Source organism: Xenopus laevis, chromosome 4L, assembly GCF_017654675.1.
Source record: "Xenopus laevis strain J_2021 chromosome 4L, Xenopus_laevis_v10.1, whole genome shotgun sequence".
In the NCBI taxonomy this organism is placed as follows: Eukaryota; Metazoa; Chordata; class Amphibia; order Anura; family Pipidae; genus Xenopus; species Xenopus laevis.
Window position 1 is genome coordinate 485,101 of NC_054377.1, and position 15,694 is coordinate 500,794.

At 43.7% G+C, this 15,694-nt stretch overlaps 1 protein-coding gene across 1 annotated transcript; it reads right to left on the bottom strand.

Annotated features, from left to right (window-relative positions):
- Positions 1–6,681: 6,681 nt before the first annotated feature.
- Positions 6,682–15,395, bottom strand: tph1.L (tryptophan hydroxylase 1 L homeolog). Its single transcript, NM_001087454.1, is given in 11 exon segments — positions 6,682–7,050; positions 7,909–8,042; positions 9,462–9,557; positions 9,947–10,073; positions 10,158–10,293; positions 10,497–10,693; positions 11,224–11,291; positions 11,825–11,925; positions 13,475–13,658; positions 13,865–14,002; positions 15,303–15,395. Coding segments are annotated over 11 exon segments (1,446 nt in total). The 5' UTR covers positions 15,393–15,395; the 3' UTR covers positions 6,682–6,875.
- Between the last annotated feature and the right edge of the window lie 299 nt (positions 15,396–15,694).

Below are 15,694 nucleotides of genomic sequence, written 5' to 3' on the forward strand. Positions count from 1 at the left end.
CAGACCTCCAGTGATACCTACAATGATACAGACCTCCAGTGATACAGACCTCCAGTGATACAGACCTCCAGTGATACCTCCAGTCATACAGACCTTCAGTGATACCTCCAGTTACACAGACCTCCAGTGATACAGACCTCCAGTGACACAGACCTCCAGTGATACCTCCAGTGACACAGACCTCCAGTGATACCTCCAGTGATACAGACCTCCAGTGACACAGACCTCCAGTTATACAGACCTCTAGTGATACCTCCAGTGACACAGACCTCCAGTGATACCTCCAGTGATACAGACCTCCAGTGATACCTCCAGTGATACAGACCTTCAGTGATACCTCCAGTTACACAGACCTCCAGTGATACCTCCAGTGACACAGACCTCCAGTGATACCTCCAGTGATACAGACCTCCAGTTATACAGACCTCCAGTGACACAGACCTCCAGTGATACCTCCAGTGATACAGACCTCCAGTGATACCTCCAATGATACAGACCTCCAGTGATACCTCCAATGATACAGACCTCCAGTGATACAGACCTCCAGTGACACAGACCTCCAGTGATACCTCCAGTGACACAGACCTCCAGTGATACCTCCAGTGATACAGACCTCCAGTGATACAGACCTCCAGTGATACCTCCAGTATTACAGACCTCCAATGATACCTCCAGTTATACAGACCTCCAGTGACACAGACCTCCAGTGATGTAACAAGATATTACTGGGCCCCACAGCAAATTATTTTTGAGGCCCCCCAAATGTTTAGAGGATGACTTGTTTTTACCAATATTTATTGAAACTGTGTATGAATTAGGGCCTCATGGGGCTCCTATACCTCCTGGACCCCACTGCAGTTGCAGGGTCTGCTTCCTCTTTAATTACACACCTCATACCTCCCAACATTTTGGAAGTAGAAAGATAGACAAAAAGATTTGCCTTGCGTATAGGGTTGCCACCTTTTCTGAAAAATGTTACCGGTGGGGCGCGGGAACAAAAGGGAGCGGTCTGTAATGCAAAAGGGGCTGTCCGTGATGCAAAGGGGGCCGAGCTACGCACTGTGATGCAAAAGGGGGGGAGCAACACACTCGATGCCCAGAAGGCTGAAAAAAAGGTAAGTTCTGAGCGAATTGGGGGCAGGCCAAGGGCTTTTTTTAAGGGTATTATAAATTACCGGCAACTACATTGCCAGTAAATTTGTAATACCAGCCTTGGCAGGTGTTTTATCGGCTAGGCCCGTAAAATACCGGTCGGATGGCAGCCCTACTTGCAGACCACGCCCATTTCTGTGGTCACACCCCCTAATTACCATGTTCATTTTACAAAATTTTGCAGGTTATGAAAGTATCAACACATTTCTGTGGTTTTTGTGTGTTATTACAGTTTTGCTAATAAAGGTGAATTGCCCTTTAAGCTGCAAGTCACAGTTTCCACAAGAGACCTGCTTATCTTAAAGGGGTTGTTCATCTCTGTTAGTATGATGAAGAGAGTGATATTCTGAGACAATTTGTAATTGCTTTTAATTTTTTATTTGTGGTTTTTGACTTATTTAGCTTATTTATTCAGCAGCTCTCCAGTTTGCAATTTCAACACTGTGATTGCTAGGGTCCAAATGACCTTAGCAACCATACATTGGTTTCAATAAGAGACTGGAAAATGAATAGGAGAGACCTGAATAGAAAGATGAGTAATAAAAAGTAGCAATGTAGCCTTACCGAGCATTTGGTTTTTTTAGGTCAGTGACCCCCATTTGAAAGCTGGAAAGAGTCAGAAGAAAAGGCAAATAATTAAAAAAACTATACAAAATAAACAATTACAACCAATTGAAAAGTTGCTTAGAAATGGCCATTCTATAACACACTAAAAGTTAACTGAAAGGTGAACCACCCCTTTAAATTGTTACAATTGTTTCTTTGATTATCTTAAATTGTTACAAAAGTATCTAAGTGAAAGTCGGGACATTTCTGTAACAATCCGGGACTGCGGGTTGAACTGTCAAAATCAGGACTATCCAACGAAAAATGGGACAGTTGGGAGGTATGATGATGAGGGAAATTCTTCACCATGAAAATAACTCCAATTCACTGTAATGGGTAAAAAAAATTGTTGCACGTCAAAAATGTTTTGTCGCCCAAAGACTTCAGTGCATTTCAGCAAATTTTGGGGTGAAGCATAACTGGTCAGATTCGCCCATCACTAGTCACCAGATATGGTAACTGTGTCATAAAAATTGATATACCCCTCAGGCACAGTTATTCTTTTGAGAAAAGACCAAAGTTTTTCAGTATCTTTCAGTCATACACACACACACACCTCTATATATATATTTATATACATACCTAGACAGTCCTACCTGTACACTCAGGTTTTAGTTTTGCACATAAAATCATGCCCCATAGTACTGTAAATTGTAATGTATTCAAAAACGTTAGCATTATTACCCCTTCTAAAAGCTACCCCCAGTGTCACACTAAAATTGGCCATAGACACACAGATACAATCAAAACTTTGTTTCGTATGATTTTTGGACCGTGTGTGGGCTCACAACAATCATCCTTGAAGTTTTTGTACAATGGAGATTTGTAGTTTAGTTAATGGGATAGGTGAGAGAATTTCTGTTGAATACCGATAATAACTTTGAGTGTTATCTGACGATATCCATGACCTCTGACGCAGAGTCCTGTGCGGAACCGATTTGTTAAACCCGAACCCTGACCCACGACCCGCATACTTACCCGCTACCCGGCTCACGAGTACCTTGTCCGCGACCAACCAACCGGATCCGCGACCCGCTGACCATCAAGAAACAGGAAGTGCTGTCATTGCAAATCGTAAGTTAGATCATTAGAAGTAGGCGTGATCAGAAAAAACAGGAAGTGCTCAGAAAAAAGTGAGTAAAACTCACTATCGAGAAGTTTTGCAAACCCAGAGAACCGTCGACCTGCGTCTATACCTGCTCCCAAAACTTCAACCTGCAACTCGCAGGGTACGCAGGCTTTTGCGGGTAACCCACGGGTACCCGACCTGCTGCAGGACTCTACTCTGACGTATAAACAAAATGCACACACCCACAGAGGAAGTACTTTTGGCCATTTGGGCTTTGAACATTCGTACAATATGAAGGTTTTAAATATGTAATGAAGATATGACATTTAAAAATACATATTGACTGAACTCCTTTTAGATCCCAATCTACCTTTTGGATACCCCTGATGTATGCAATCGCTCGGAGCGTATTTGTTCACATAAACACGTAGTATCTGTTTAAGCAAGAACTTCATTTCCAGGTTGAAAGTGTACATATGTCATTACTGTTTCCAGGACATAACTTTCCTGCGATTGCGATGAGGGATAAAATAAGAACACGAGTGGCGGGCAGACACCACTCCGGAACACCAAGAATCAGTCAGTCAGTAGAATCCAGGAGCCCAAATTTTTGAAATAGTACAAAAAATGATGAAATAATGAATATGATCAAATGATGAATACCATCTGGTCGCGGACCTTTACATGTTATGGTCTCTTTTGAATTGCCTCCTGGGTGACCCATTCACCACTAGTTATATCATTAGAATTATGTCAAAAAAATATTAGTTCTGTTAGCTGGACAGATACTAATATGATCATCCTGTAGATGGCAGCACTGCATAGTTTCTCATATTTACAGTATGGAAGTGATTCCTCTCTGCCTTGGGCAGGTCCTTTTTTGCACTAATTCACAGCATGAAATCAGGTGCTTTGTTCACTCAACACTTTGGGGCTCACCACAGAAAAATTCACTCTCTATTCATTCCTATGGGATTTTTAGAAGAGTGTTTATCCATGGGTGAATGTTAGAGTTTAGCATTTGATAAATATGCTTTTATGTGAGTTAGTAAATTTTTATGTGTTGAGCTCTAATTTCACACTGATGAATCTTCCCTAGAGTGTGTTTAAATCTGGATTAAGTCATTGGAACCTATTGTCCTGAGAATGAAATGCACTGTTAATGAGAGAGTGGCAACTTCAGTTTAGTTCTTAGGCAAAAAGATATTGGTGTGCTGGCAGATCCTATCATCTGTGACTTTGTGAGGGATATCTGGCGCTTGGGGCTGAACCATACTTATGTCTCCACCACGAAACAGCTCTAGGGTTTGGCCTGTGGTACCAAACACATCATTTCACCCAGGGAACAGCTCTAGGGTTCGGCCTCTGGTTCCAAACCTATTATTTGGCACAGAAAACAGCTCAAGGGTTCGGCATCTGTTATCAAACAAATCATTTGACTCGGGAACCAGCTCTAGCGTTCGGCCTGTGGTACTAAACACTTCATTAGGTTCAGAAAATAGCTTGAGGGTTTGGCTTGTGGTACCAAACAAATCTTTTGACTCATGAAACAGCTCTAGGGTTTGGGCTCTGGCACCAAACAAGTAATTTGGTTCAGGAAATCACTGTAGGGTTCTGCCTGTGGTGCCAAACTTGTGCAGGTATACGGCATCAAGCAGCACAAGGGTTTGGCCTCTAAAACCCCAATACCAGATTCCTGTACGGGTCCAGTTAGGCAGACCCAGACCTGCTGACCCGCTATCAAGTGTTCTGACCCCCACCACTCGCACTACCTGAACCTATAACCCAGCCGGAGGACCCACACCAGCATGGACCGCCTGCGTGTTTAGAATATCTGTTTTTTCTGTCTAAAACCTGACCACTATGTTCCACAATACAACTTTACCTTTTTTAATTTAAAAAGTAAAAAAAATGGAGGTAAATGTTTTGATCCTTATTCTTGCATCACCACTTTGTTGGTTGTTAATAATGTTTCTAACAGCAGGTTTTATAACTGTGCCTGGGGTATTGTACTGTGCACGGTTGGTACTGTATAGGCACAGCAGCCACACTCCACTGAATTCATGCATTTTAATTTGTGTTTCATTTGCACCATAGTGTCACTACGTTCAGCCCAAGCGTCCCCAGGGTAAGCCCTGATGACTTAGCTATTTTGTTACATTCATTAACCATAGGATCAGTAGAAGTCAAGAGATCCTGTTGGTGAACCATACACTGGCAGACACGGGGCATCAGCAGATGGCATTTTGAAACCTGCCCTACTGACAAACTGACCCGTATGCATGGTACATATATATCAGTTGGGATGGTCAGCCCAGCTTACATGTAATGAATTCTGCTGAAACCGTTTGGTTGTAGTTTGACTAGTTGCACCAAACTTGCAACGTGGAATTAATTGGACATGTTGGATGTGGCACATCTCACTGGACAGAGGCTGACTTACATCCAGGAAAGACAGCAAATGGCCTTATTTATAAATTAGCGTTTATTGTGAGTACAGACAAAGCGACAAAAGGTCACACACAACAACAAACAGCAACCAACACAATACAGGCACAGAGTGTGGCAAAGACTTCAGTATCAGGTTTCTTATAATATGGAGGCGAACTGATCCACTGATGGGGCAACAAGGATTAGCATTATCCTTTACTGAGTGGGAGCTGCCATACAGTGGATGAAGTCACATGCTCCAGTGACTTCAATATCTAGGAAGTGGCAGAGTGCTTTCTTTCTTGGATTTGCCCAGCAGTTGCCTTGGAAATGGCCTTACTTTAGACAAGTTGGGCTTGGGTTACATTATTTGGCAGCATCCTGTATCAGTTTAATGTCCCTTTAAAAAAGAAACGTGAATGTGGAAGAAGTGGCATAAGTCGCACAAGGCCACAATCTTTCCTTCTCTTTCAGGCACTAAAGTTGGTGCTATGAAGCTACTACTGAATGCAGAGGCTTTAGGGGCACAATTATGTTTCTCTTTGTCCAATCAGGATTGTACTGAAGATTATTAGGGCGAGTGCATCTGCTTGCGCTGAGTGACAATAACAAAGTGGCTGAGGTAATAGCCCCACACGTGGCACCCATATTCCTCTGTAATCCATTTATGTTAGTACTGGGAATCCGATTAACACCTGGGCTGGGATAACCCAGAAAGGAGATCAGAGCAGAGCCCTAAGCTCTGTCTATTCCAGGTCACTTTCTCTTTTCTAACTATATTTACGGGGGGGGGGGATGCTTTTTTAATGTCCCTTTAAAAAAGAAACTTGAATGTGGAAGAAGTGGCATAAATCGCACAAGGCCACAATCTTTCCTTCTCTTTCAGGCACTAAAGTTGGTGCTATGAAGCTACTACTGAATGCAGAGGCTTTAGGGGCACAATTATGTTTCTCTTTGTCCAATCAAGATTGTGCTGAAGATTATTAGGGCGAGTGCATCTGCTTGTTCTGAGTGACAATAACAAAGTGGCCCCACACGTGGCACCCATATTCCTCTGTAATCCATTTATGTTAGTACTGGGAATCCGATTAACACCTGGGCTGGGATAACCTGGAAAGGAGGTCAGAGCAGAGCCCTAAGCTCTGTCTATTCCAGGTCACTTTCTCTTTTCTAACTATATTTACGGGGGGGGGGGGGCTGGGGCTAGTTACCTAGCTAGCAAATTAAAAACACAGAACCAAACGGGACAGGCTCCATCCATGTAGTTCCAGTTTAATGGACTCCCCTGTGGCATGGAGTGTATGACTGGCCTTAGCTTATTTGGTGAGTGAAAGGAAAAGTAAACCTAATATTTCTGTATGGGAGGAGCCAAAAGCTTTTAAGAATCATCAAGACATGCTTTACTGAACAAAATAAATAGAATTTTCCCCTAATGGGCTGTACTATATATAATATATATTTCCCTGTTACAAAAATAAAGCTCTGCAACTCTATGGAATGATCCAGTGCTACCAAGCATCCTGGGCCCTGTGATTATTTGCAGAGATTATCAAATGTGGCTTTACACTGACATATTGAAGCCGCATTGTTTCCTCTCCACCAGTTTTAAAGCTCCCCCTTAAACCCCAAGCTGCTTGTTCATCTTGTTAAGTGCATCGTTGACAATGTCCAGTTCATGACGCAACTCTCTGACCACCATGGCGATGCTCTTTGTATCCTTTAGGATATCCACGCTCTGGGTAAAGGGATTGTACTTCAGCCCAAAGGGGCGTTGAATGGTTTTAGCAAATTCTCTGGGGATGAAAGTAAAAAGTAAGAGGTCAGTGGTTTGAAATGGAAAGGCTGCACTAGTCTCAGCATGCGCTTCTGCCTGCTATGGATGAGGGCTGTTAGATAAGTCACTGTCTTGGCATCTCCATCTCTAACTGCCGTTGCTTAGATAGAAAGTAATCCATGCTAGTGCAGTCTAAGGTGGACAATATCTGGCCTTAATCTGACAACGATCAAACTGATACAAGCCATCAGAGTGAGGACAGCATGAACTAGCTGATGCTCTCCCTGATCCGATCAGAAAATCAAACTTAAGGTGGCCATACATGCACTGATGATATCATATGAAACAAATTTTTGTACGATAATCGATATGTGTATGCTGGCTGAAGACTTGGATATCAGTTGGCTTGTCAGTCAAAATTTTGATCAGGTGCCTTTGAACATCGGCCATTGTTAGTGCTGAAGCATCAGATACAGGTAGAATTCTATTTACCTGTATATCTGAATATTCAGCTCTACATGTGTATTGAAATTAACTATCTTTCCTGGAAAGATCTTTTCCAGCAAAGACCATAATTGTTACGTCTATGGCCACTGCATCACAACCTATATTGCAGTCTACGTCTGGCTGATTTTCGGCCAGATATCAGTCAGACGGGTTTGTTGGAGGTCCCCATACACGCACAGATAAGTGATAGATTGGGCCCGAATCTGCATTAAATTGGCTTGTGTATGACCACCTTAAATCACCCTGAGTACAGGTATTAGCTCCACCCCTTCATGCCATGTGATTTCACAATCAAAAAGTGTGGACACGACCCCTGGGCAACAACAACATTACAGTAAAGCACAGATAAAGCAGAGTCAAAGGGGAGTACCTCATCTTCTCTTTGGCTTCTTCAAAACTCTCCGAGACAAAGTAAAGCTCCTGGAATGAAGTGATGATACACTCCTGGTTGCAGGTTACCATGGGGTCAAAAGGCTTCACTTTGGCATTTCCAGAGAGAGAGTGCTGTAAGGGAAGAAAAGGCAGGTATCTTCAGCATATGTTCAAGGTGCCACCATACAGGGGAAAGGAGACAATCGGAGAGAGTCTTTAGTGGCAGTTATGGAGTTGCCCCAGGAAGGTCTTGTTATTAACCTGAGTACCCAGAATGAATCCTGTGTTTCCTCCATACCCTGAATGCTTATGTTGTGTTCTTGCACATTTCCAGATCTTTTGTATAGAGAAGAAATGTGTCACCCAGTCAAAAATTGTGGGGACTTTGGCTGAGGTGCAGGTGATTTAGCAGAATGGGGTTTATGTTCATAGGCTGACAGAGCCTTTTGGGTTTAAGAGCAAGCATGCTGTCTCCTTGCATTGTACACATGCTAGAGTGCCTAAAGCTGGCCATAGATGCAAAGATCTGATCGTACAAATCGAGGATTCGTATCATTTTCGGACCGTGTGTGGAGAGTCCTGACATTTTTCATCCGGCGGAGATCGGTCGTTTGGTCGATCTGACAGGTTAAAAGATTTCTGTTGGCTGTGGGTAATATCTTTACATGTATTGCCGATCGTAAGATTTTCTGTCACCAGCTTTTTCGGACATAACTTTCGTACGATTGCTGTCAGGGGCAGAACATAGGCTGATCTGTTCTTTTGTACTTTATTTGATCGAAATGGTTAGTGGCAGGTCGGGAGATGGGGAAGTCCGATCGTACGTTGATTCGTCCAATCTAATCTTTGCGTGTTTGGCCAGCTCTAAGAATAAACTATGGGGCAGATTTACAAAATTCGAGTGAAGAATTCGAATGTAAAAAACTTCGAATTTCGAAGTATTTTTTGGGTACTTCGACCATCGAATTGGTTAAATTCGTTCGAATTCGAACGATTCGAAGTAAAAATCGTTCGACTATTCGACCATTCGATAATCGAAGTACTGTCTCTTTAAAAAATACTTCGACCACCTACTTCGGTAGATAAAACCTACCGAAGTCAATGTTAGCCTATGGGGAAGGTCCCCATAGGCTTGCCTGTGATTTTTTGATCGAAGGATTTTCCTTCGATCGTTGGATTAAAATCGTTCGATTCGAAGGATTTAATCGTTCGATCGAACGAAAAATCCTTCGATCGTACGATCGCAGGATTTGCGCAAAATCGTTCGACTTCGATATTCGAAGTCGAACGATTTTAGTTCCCAGTCGAATATCGAGGGTTAATTAACCCTCGATATTCGACTATTGATGAATCGGCCCCTAAGTGTTTGCAGGGGGTTTAACATCATAACTGGGGACCAGGTACGGCCAGGGAAGGGTTACCCTACTTGTGTCTTTTGCACAGTTATGTAATTGGAGCAGTAGTTTTGGCAGTGTCTGTTCGGGATGAAGGTTATGCAGTGCTCTAGGTGTGTGATTGTACACACAGATACCCTCCGGTGCCAATATTTACCTTCAGCTCACTGATAGAAGAAAGCAGTCCGGCCCCATATACCTTCAGTTTTCCTTCTTGTTTGCACAATCCAAACTCAACTGTGAAGAAGTAGCACTGCAAGACACAATGGGACACAGGAAAATCAACCCCAGCACCAGTCTTCTAGTTCCTCACTAACCCTACTCTCACACAACAGACAGTTGGTCGCCTCTAGCTGCTGCCACTAACTGGGGAACATCAGACTGCCCTGTTAACTTCTCTTGTTTAAGAAGCCTCATCCTGGGGGTGTTTGGTTATGTTTTTGTCATGCAGCCTTCACTCAACTGAACTATTGGGTTTACTGCCCATGAAGGTCTGGTCTCACAGTTTAGGTGATAGCTGGTCTAGAATTCTGCAGGATTTACTCTTAATTACCTTCATTACTGCTGCAATGGATCTGTCCTCAGTAACTGGATCCAGACTAAATAGTTACTCATAAACTTGTTGGGCATTGAACTACTTACGGTAGCCAGTTTTTGTACAGCTTCATCGGATGCCCCCAAGGAGGCCAAGCCAATTTCTTGGGAGAACTGGGCAAAACTGGGTTCGGCAAGAAGAGGAACATGTCCCAGAAGTTCATGGCAGGTGTCCCTGGAATGAAAGAGAATAATAAATATCTTCTCTGGGCCGTGTCATATAGCCTGGCACCATAGGAGCAGCTGTCCCTGCACTTACGGCTCAGGGGTATAAAGTGGGTCGGAGTCGTGCCTCACATATTGGGTGCAGTGAAAAACCCGGAAGGCCAGTCCTGCAAGGAAATCTCTGGGAGACAAATATCCAGCGACGGGACGAATGGTGAATCCTGTGCGCTCTGCATGAACAAAACATAAAGGAGAAATGTTGGTTTTTAAAGCCACTGCAGCATATAGAACAGTTTCTTGCCATATAGTACTGCCAACTTAGACTCCCCATGGATGTGAGGGTCAATAGTAAAATCAGGACAAGATAGAGGTAATTATAGCAGACCTCTCCTAACTTAACCCTGCTTTGGCAACATGGCCTTTTGTGCCTCACCTCGGAGAAATCGAGACACATCTTCCAGTTGGGGGATATTATCTTCTCTGTACCCGCAGTGTTTGGACAAGAGTGGCAGGTTCTTTAGGTACTCTCGGCAGGCGTGTGTTGGGTACAGCTTATTGAGCTCCCGGAAAACTGTCCCCCAGGTCTGTATCTCCTCTTCTGTAAACTCAATGTGGGGTATTGGATCCCCACTGTGGGGAAAGAAGATGGAGGAGTTGTGTTATTCTATTTGATACTGAACAGCAGCTGCACATAGACATACAGTATTCCTGTTTTCCTGGATGTTATGTTTTTTATGTTTGCCATTTTTTCCCAGCGACATATTGTCAAACTGCCTTTTTTCCTTTTTTTCCTTCCCATATTTTACTATGGAGCTGAACTCTTTGCTATGTAACAAGATGCAGGAATAGTATTGTGGCCCTTTCGTTGACCAAGGGCCAGAGACATGATTAAGAAATCAATGAGTAAGGAAAATCTATTGAGTAAGGAAAATCTATTTCATATTTCCCTGTTATGAGGGAGAGCGGTGGAAATGGTGTCATGGTATCATTCTTTTGCTCTATCCATAACACTTCTCTGGCACAGGACAACTCCCGGCAGCCCCCCGCTGAAGGGTTGTCACACATATATATATATATATATATATATATATATATATATATATATATATATATATTGTATAGCAATTAGTAGTAGGGAACATTATCTTGCTCACACTTACTATTTGTAGGACATTGCAACGTCGGCAAAATACTTGCGTCTCTTACGGTACACATTGTCCTTGAAACCCTGAAAAACAAAAGAAGAATTAGGAATGATGTATTCCATCCCTCAAGGGACCCCATTAATACCTGTTTGTAGTCATTTGTTTTACATATATTTCTAATAAATAAACAGTACTGGGGGTACAAGTTCATCACTCTCAATCTGCATAACATTATATCCTCATCTGTTTGCTTTCTAGTAAAGCACATATCCCCCATTACAGGTTTTACATTAACATAAGAAGCATAGCTATTTGTGTGTCCAGAACATTCCTTCTCTGTTTATTTGTATAAATAAATATGCCCGGGGGCTGCCATATTGTTTCCCTTAGACAGGATAGGGGGAGGGAACAGCTCCTGGGAGATGCTAATGTGGTACAGAATGCTGGGTGCTGTTGTAATACAGGTCCCGTGCAGGGTATTTGCTCCTTGCCCAATAAGCACAGCTTTGCCATTAGTGATGGTGGCTTTTCCCTGCTCATGTACTAACAGCTCACTATCTCACTCTCTGGTCAGACTCTCTATGTGAGCTCTAGAGAAACAGCTTCAGATACTTACAGGGTGGTCGGCGTCCAGATCTGATCCGTACATTAGAACTCTGTTTGCGCATTTGTCCAGGTCAGAGATCTTCTTGGGGAACCAGGGGACACTTTCCATATCTGCATATGGGGGGGGGGGTGAGGGAGAAGAGGAAGGATGAGGGTTTCAATATGACCCATTTTTATGTTCCTGTATCTTGACATCCAGAGCTACTGGATGCCCCCTCCCCATGGCCTTGTTTCTGACCCTGTGAATCCTCAGTGCCTCACTCTCTCTTTCAGTGTCTTGCCACTACACCACCTGGCTCAATTCTTGGCTGGACTGTAGGTCTAACCTGTTGGCCCCAAATGCCAATAGGAATATACACATACGCAAGTGTCAGGTGTGGGAGTTACGGTGGAACCGCTATTCTCCCAGGACTTTATATCAGCCTGAGGGTCTAATGTATTGTCTAATGTCCTCGTGCCAAGTGCATCAGTAAAATCATCATGAGTTTTACCCTGAGGGTCAGTCAAATTAGCAGTTTTGGTTGTAAGGGCTAGTCCACACGGGGAGATAGCGACGCGTTTGCGGTCGCGGCGACTAAGCGCCGCGCCAGTCGCCGCGACCGGCGCAGGCGACAGTTTTGTATGGGCGCCTATGTAAAAACGCCTGTGCTAACCACACGAGGCGATGCGCTTTTCAACAGTCGCCTGAAAAAGCCTGGCGAGGCATTTTCAGGCGACTGTTGAAAAGCGCATCGCCTCGTGTGGTTAGCACAGGCGTTTTTACATAGGCGCCCATACAAAACTGTCGCCTGCGCCGGTCGCGGCGACTGGCGCGGCGCTTTGTCGCCGCAAACGCGTCGCTATCTCCCCGTGTGGAATAGCCCTAAATGTCTTAGTATGTCGTATGTATTTTATGTGTTTGTGTAGCCAGCACCATGCACATAAAGATGTACATATACATAGTGTCAATAACTTCTTCACCAATAATATCAAATAGGTGTACCTCCCACCAGGCCCGGACTGGCAATCTGTGGGTTCTGGCAAATGCCAGAGGGGCTGCTATAAGGTGCCATAGAAAGTCACTATTTAGTGGGCTGGTGGGGGTTGTTTGGGCCTCTGGGTGGGCTTATTGGGCCTCTGTGTAACTGAAATGCCAGGGCCTATTTTAATTTTCAGTCCGGACCTGCCTCCCACAGTCTCATAGAATCTGCAATAGATTAAATTCTATATAAATATGGCTCTATTGTCCTACAACCCCGAGAATTTCTTTACATCAAGGACACAACTGCTGTTTGTTAGGGTTTGGATTCTTGGCAAGCTTCCTGCTAAAGAGTTATAAGATAGGAAGCTTTTTGGTGATGTATTGTCTCTTCATACTATGGTCCAGGCTGCGCATGGGGAACTTCTAGTTGAAGAGTTAGAAGAGAGAGAGAGTAAGCTTCTAGTTGAAACATTAGACAAGAGAGGAAGTTCTAGCTGAAGAGTTAGAAAAGAGAGAAGTTCTAATAAGAGAGAGTCAGCTTTAAGTTGAGTTAGAAGAGAATGTAAGTTCTAATTGAAGAGTTAGAAGAGAGTGTAAGTTCTAATTGAAGCGTTAGAAGAGAGTGTAAGTTCTTGTTGAAGAGTTAGAAGAGAGTGTAAGTTCTTGTTGAAGAGTTAGTCCTAACCCATCTTTTCTTACCGTCCTCCTGCACAGTGAAGTTCTCAGGGGGGCTCATGGATATCACATTGACGTGAGGCTTGAGCAGCTGGAAGATTTCATTCAGTTGTTCCCTGTTGCTGTCACAATCCACAAAGATCTCAAACTCAGAGTTTCTTCTCTTTGACTTTCGGGACTCAATATGAATGAGATTGACGTGTTTCTCCTGCCGGCCACAAGTAGTTATTAGGGAAATGAGTATTGCTAGTTGTTCATGTGTGTAAGTAAATACACAGTTCTTAGAATTCACTTATCATGTAAATCAAGTGTTAATGTATGCGTGAGTGACTCTCCATTGGTTTAAGCTTGTCTCCTGTCGCCGCACAGGCAACACACTACAGTATATGAGCAGTAGAGTAGAACATTACTCACCTGGAAAAGCTTCAGTGCTTTGACCAGCCCCCCAATCTCATTCTTTAGGGAGAAGATGACTGAGGCCTTCCCTCTCTCGCACACATTCTCACTGTATTCTTTATTGTCTTCGATCTTGATGTAAGTTGATTTATTGAACTACAAAAGAAAGTAGAAAGCTTCATGGGCGCAGTTGTACAAGGCAGACCAGGACTAGTGGGCAGCAGGCATTGTGTACTGTGTAATTTATACAATGATCAAGGAAATTCAACAAGCCACTCTTACAACTAGTGCAGCTGGACTGGACAGGGAGAAGGGCTCCTTGTGATTGAGTAGAATGCTGAAATAAGTTACAATTGGCTAATAGCTTAGGATAATTACTCATCTTGCCCTACAGTTGCCTTCCTTTTGTCTCCATCTATATTGTTGTAACTATCTTGTCCTACTCACACCATCTTGTCCTACTGGCTTTGTCTTGCCCTGCTGACTCCATCTTATCGTAGAGGCAATACAAACTGTATGTGGTGCATGATTGGTCTTTGCTGTATCTGGTGCCCCTGGTGTCTCAGTAACTATTCATGTGGCAACCAATTCATTATTCTTCCTGCAGCTGAGACAAGGGAGCATGGGAAAGTTAAAGGGCAAGGATTTCTCCAGAATGGAAGAGCCCAAAATTTGAATTGTAGGAGATAAAGTGAACATTTGGACAATTAAAGTCACAAAGACATTTGTATCACTGTAACACTAGTGTGGTCCTTTCCTATGCACTGATATATTGTATCTCTCCCAGAGCTTCCATCCTCCTCTCACTAAATGGGCTGAGAGTTTTAGTAGCTTTGTCACAGCACCAGTCGAACCTCTCTCCCCACTCTCCGAGCAATAGAGAAAGGTGCCGGGGCAAGACCCACTTTCCAATTTGTAGTTAAAATAGATTTGCCTTTGAAGCAACTCTCCGAGAACCAGCATAACCCTTGGTTTTTATCAACAAGAATGGATGGGTGCTGGGTATAGTAAAGTTGTAGGATAGGTGTTGTAAAGCTTTTAGAAATGATATAAAACCACATGACCCTATGGAGCAGATTATTAGTGGGGTTCAAGGGGGTGGTTGTGTGTAACAGAATTGGGATTTTTCTGCTGGGGAGGGAAACCTGTTTGGTTGGAAAATGCCATTATTGTACCTGTTGTGTCATGTCATAAGTCTAATCAACTTATTCTGGGGCTGTGAGGTTAGCCCCTGGCCCCCCTGACAGTGCTGAACTACAACGTGTGCCCATCAGCATATGTATTATCCCCTCTGTATAGCACCCCCTTACCCTATGTCTCAGGCAGGGGCAGGTAGATGGAGCTCCATGTCTTTCTGTGCCCCAGGACAAATTATTGACAGACACAAGGGAAACGTAAAACCAGAGAACCCAGCAAGTGGCCCTAAAAACAGACAGTGAGAGGAGCCCAAACTCACCTCATTATTGATCTGATTCTCATCCAATCCAGAGTTGACTGAATCAAAGGACTTGACCCTGCGGGGGCACTCCTTGCGGTTGGAATACATTTGGGTGCTGGAGGGACTCTGTCTGTTTGGCTGTGCTTGTGGCTAATGGAGAGTGTGGTGCCTCCTGCCTCAGCTATTTATCCCCAGGCTGGGAGGGGACACGCCTAATCTGTTCCACTGGGAGATGGAAAATGCACCGGCAGCAGCATCACAGCCTTTAATTACCTGCACTCTCTTTATTATTATTCCTTTCATTAATTAGGGGCCACACTCAGCCAAGCATTGGCACTACTTCCCCTTTATTCTCTCAACTGTACAGAACAGTAACACACAGCAAAGGGAACACTGCAGGGGTACAGGAG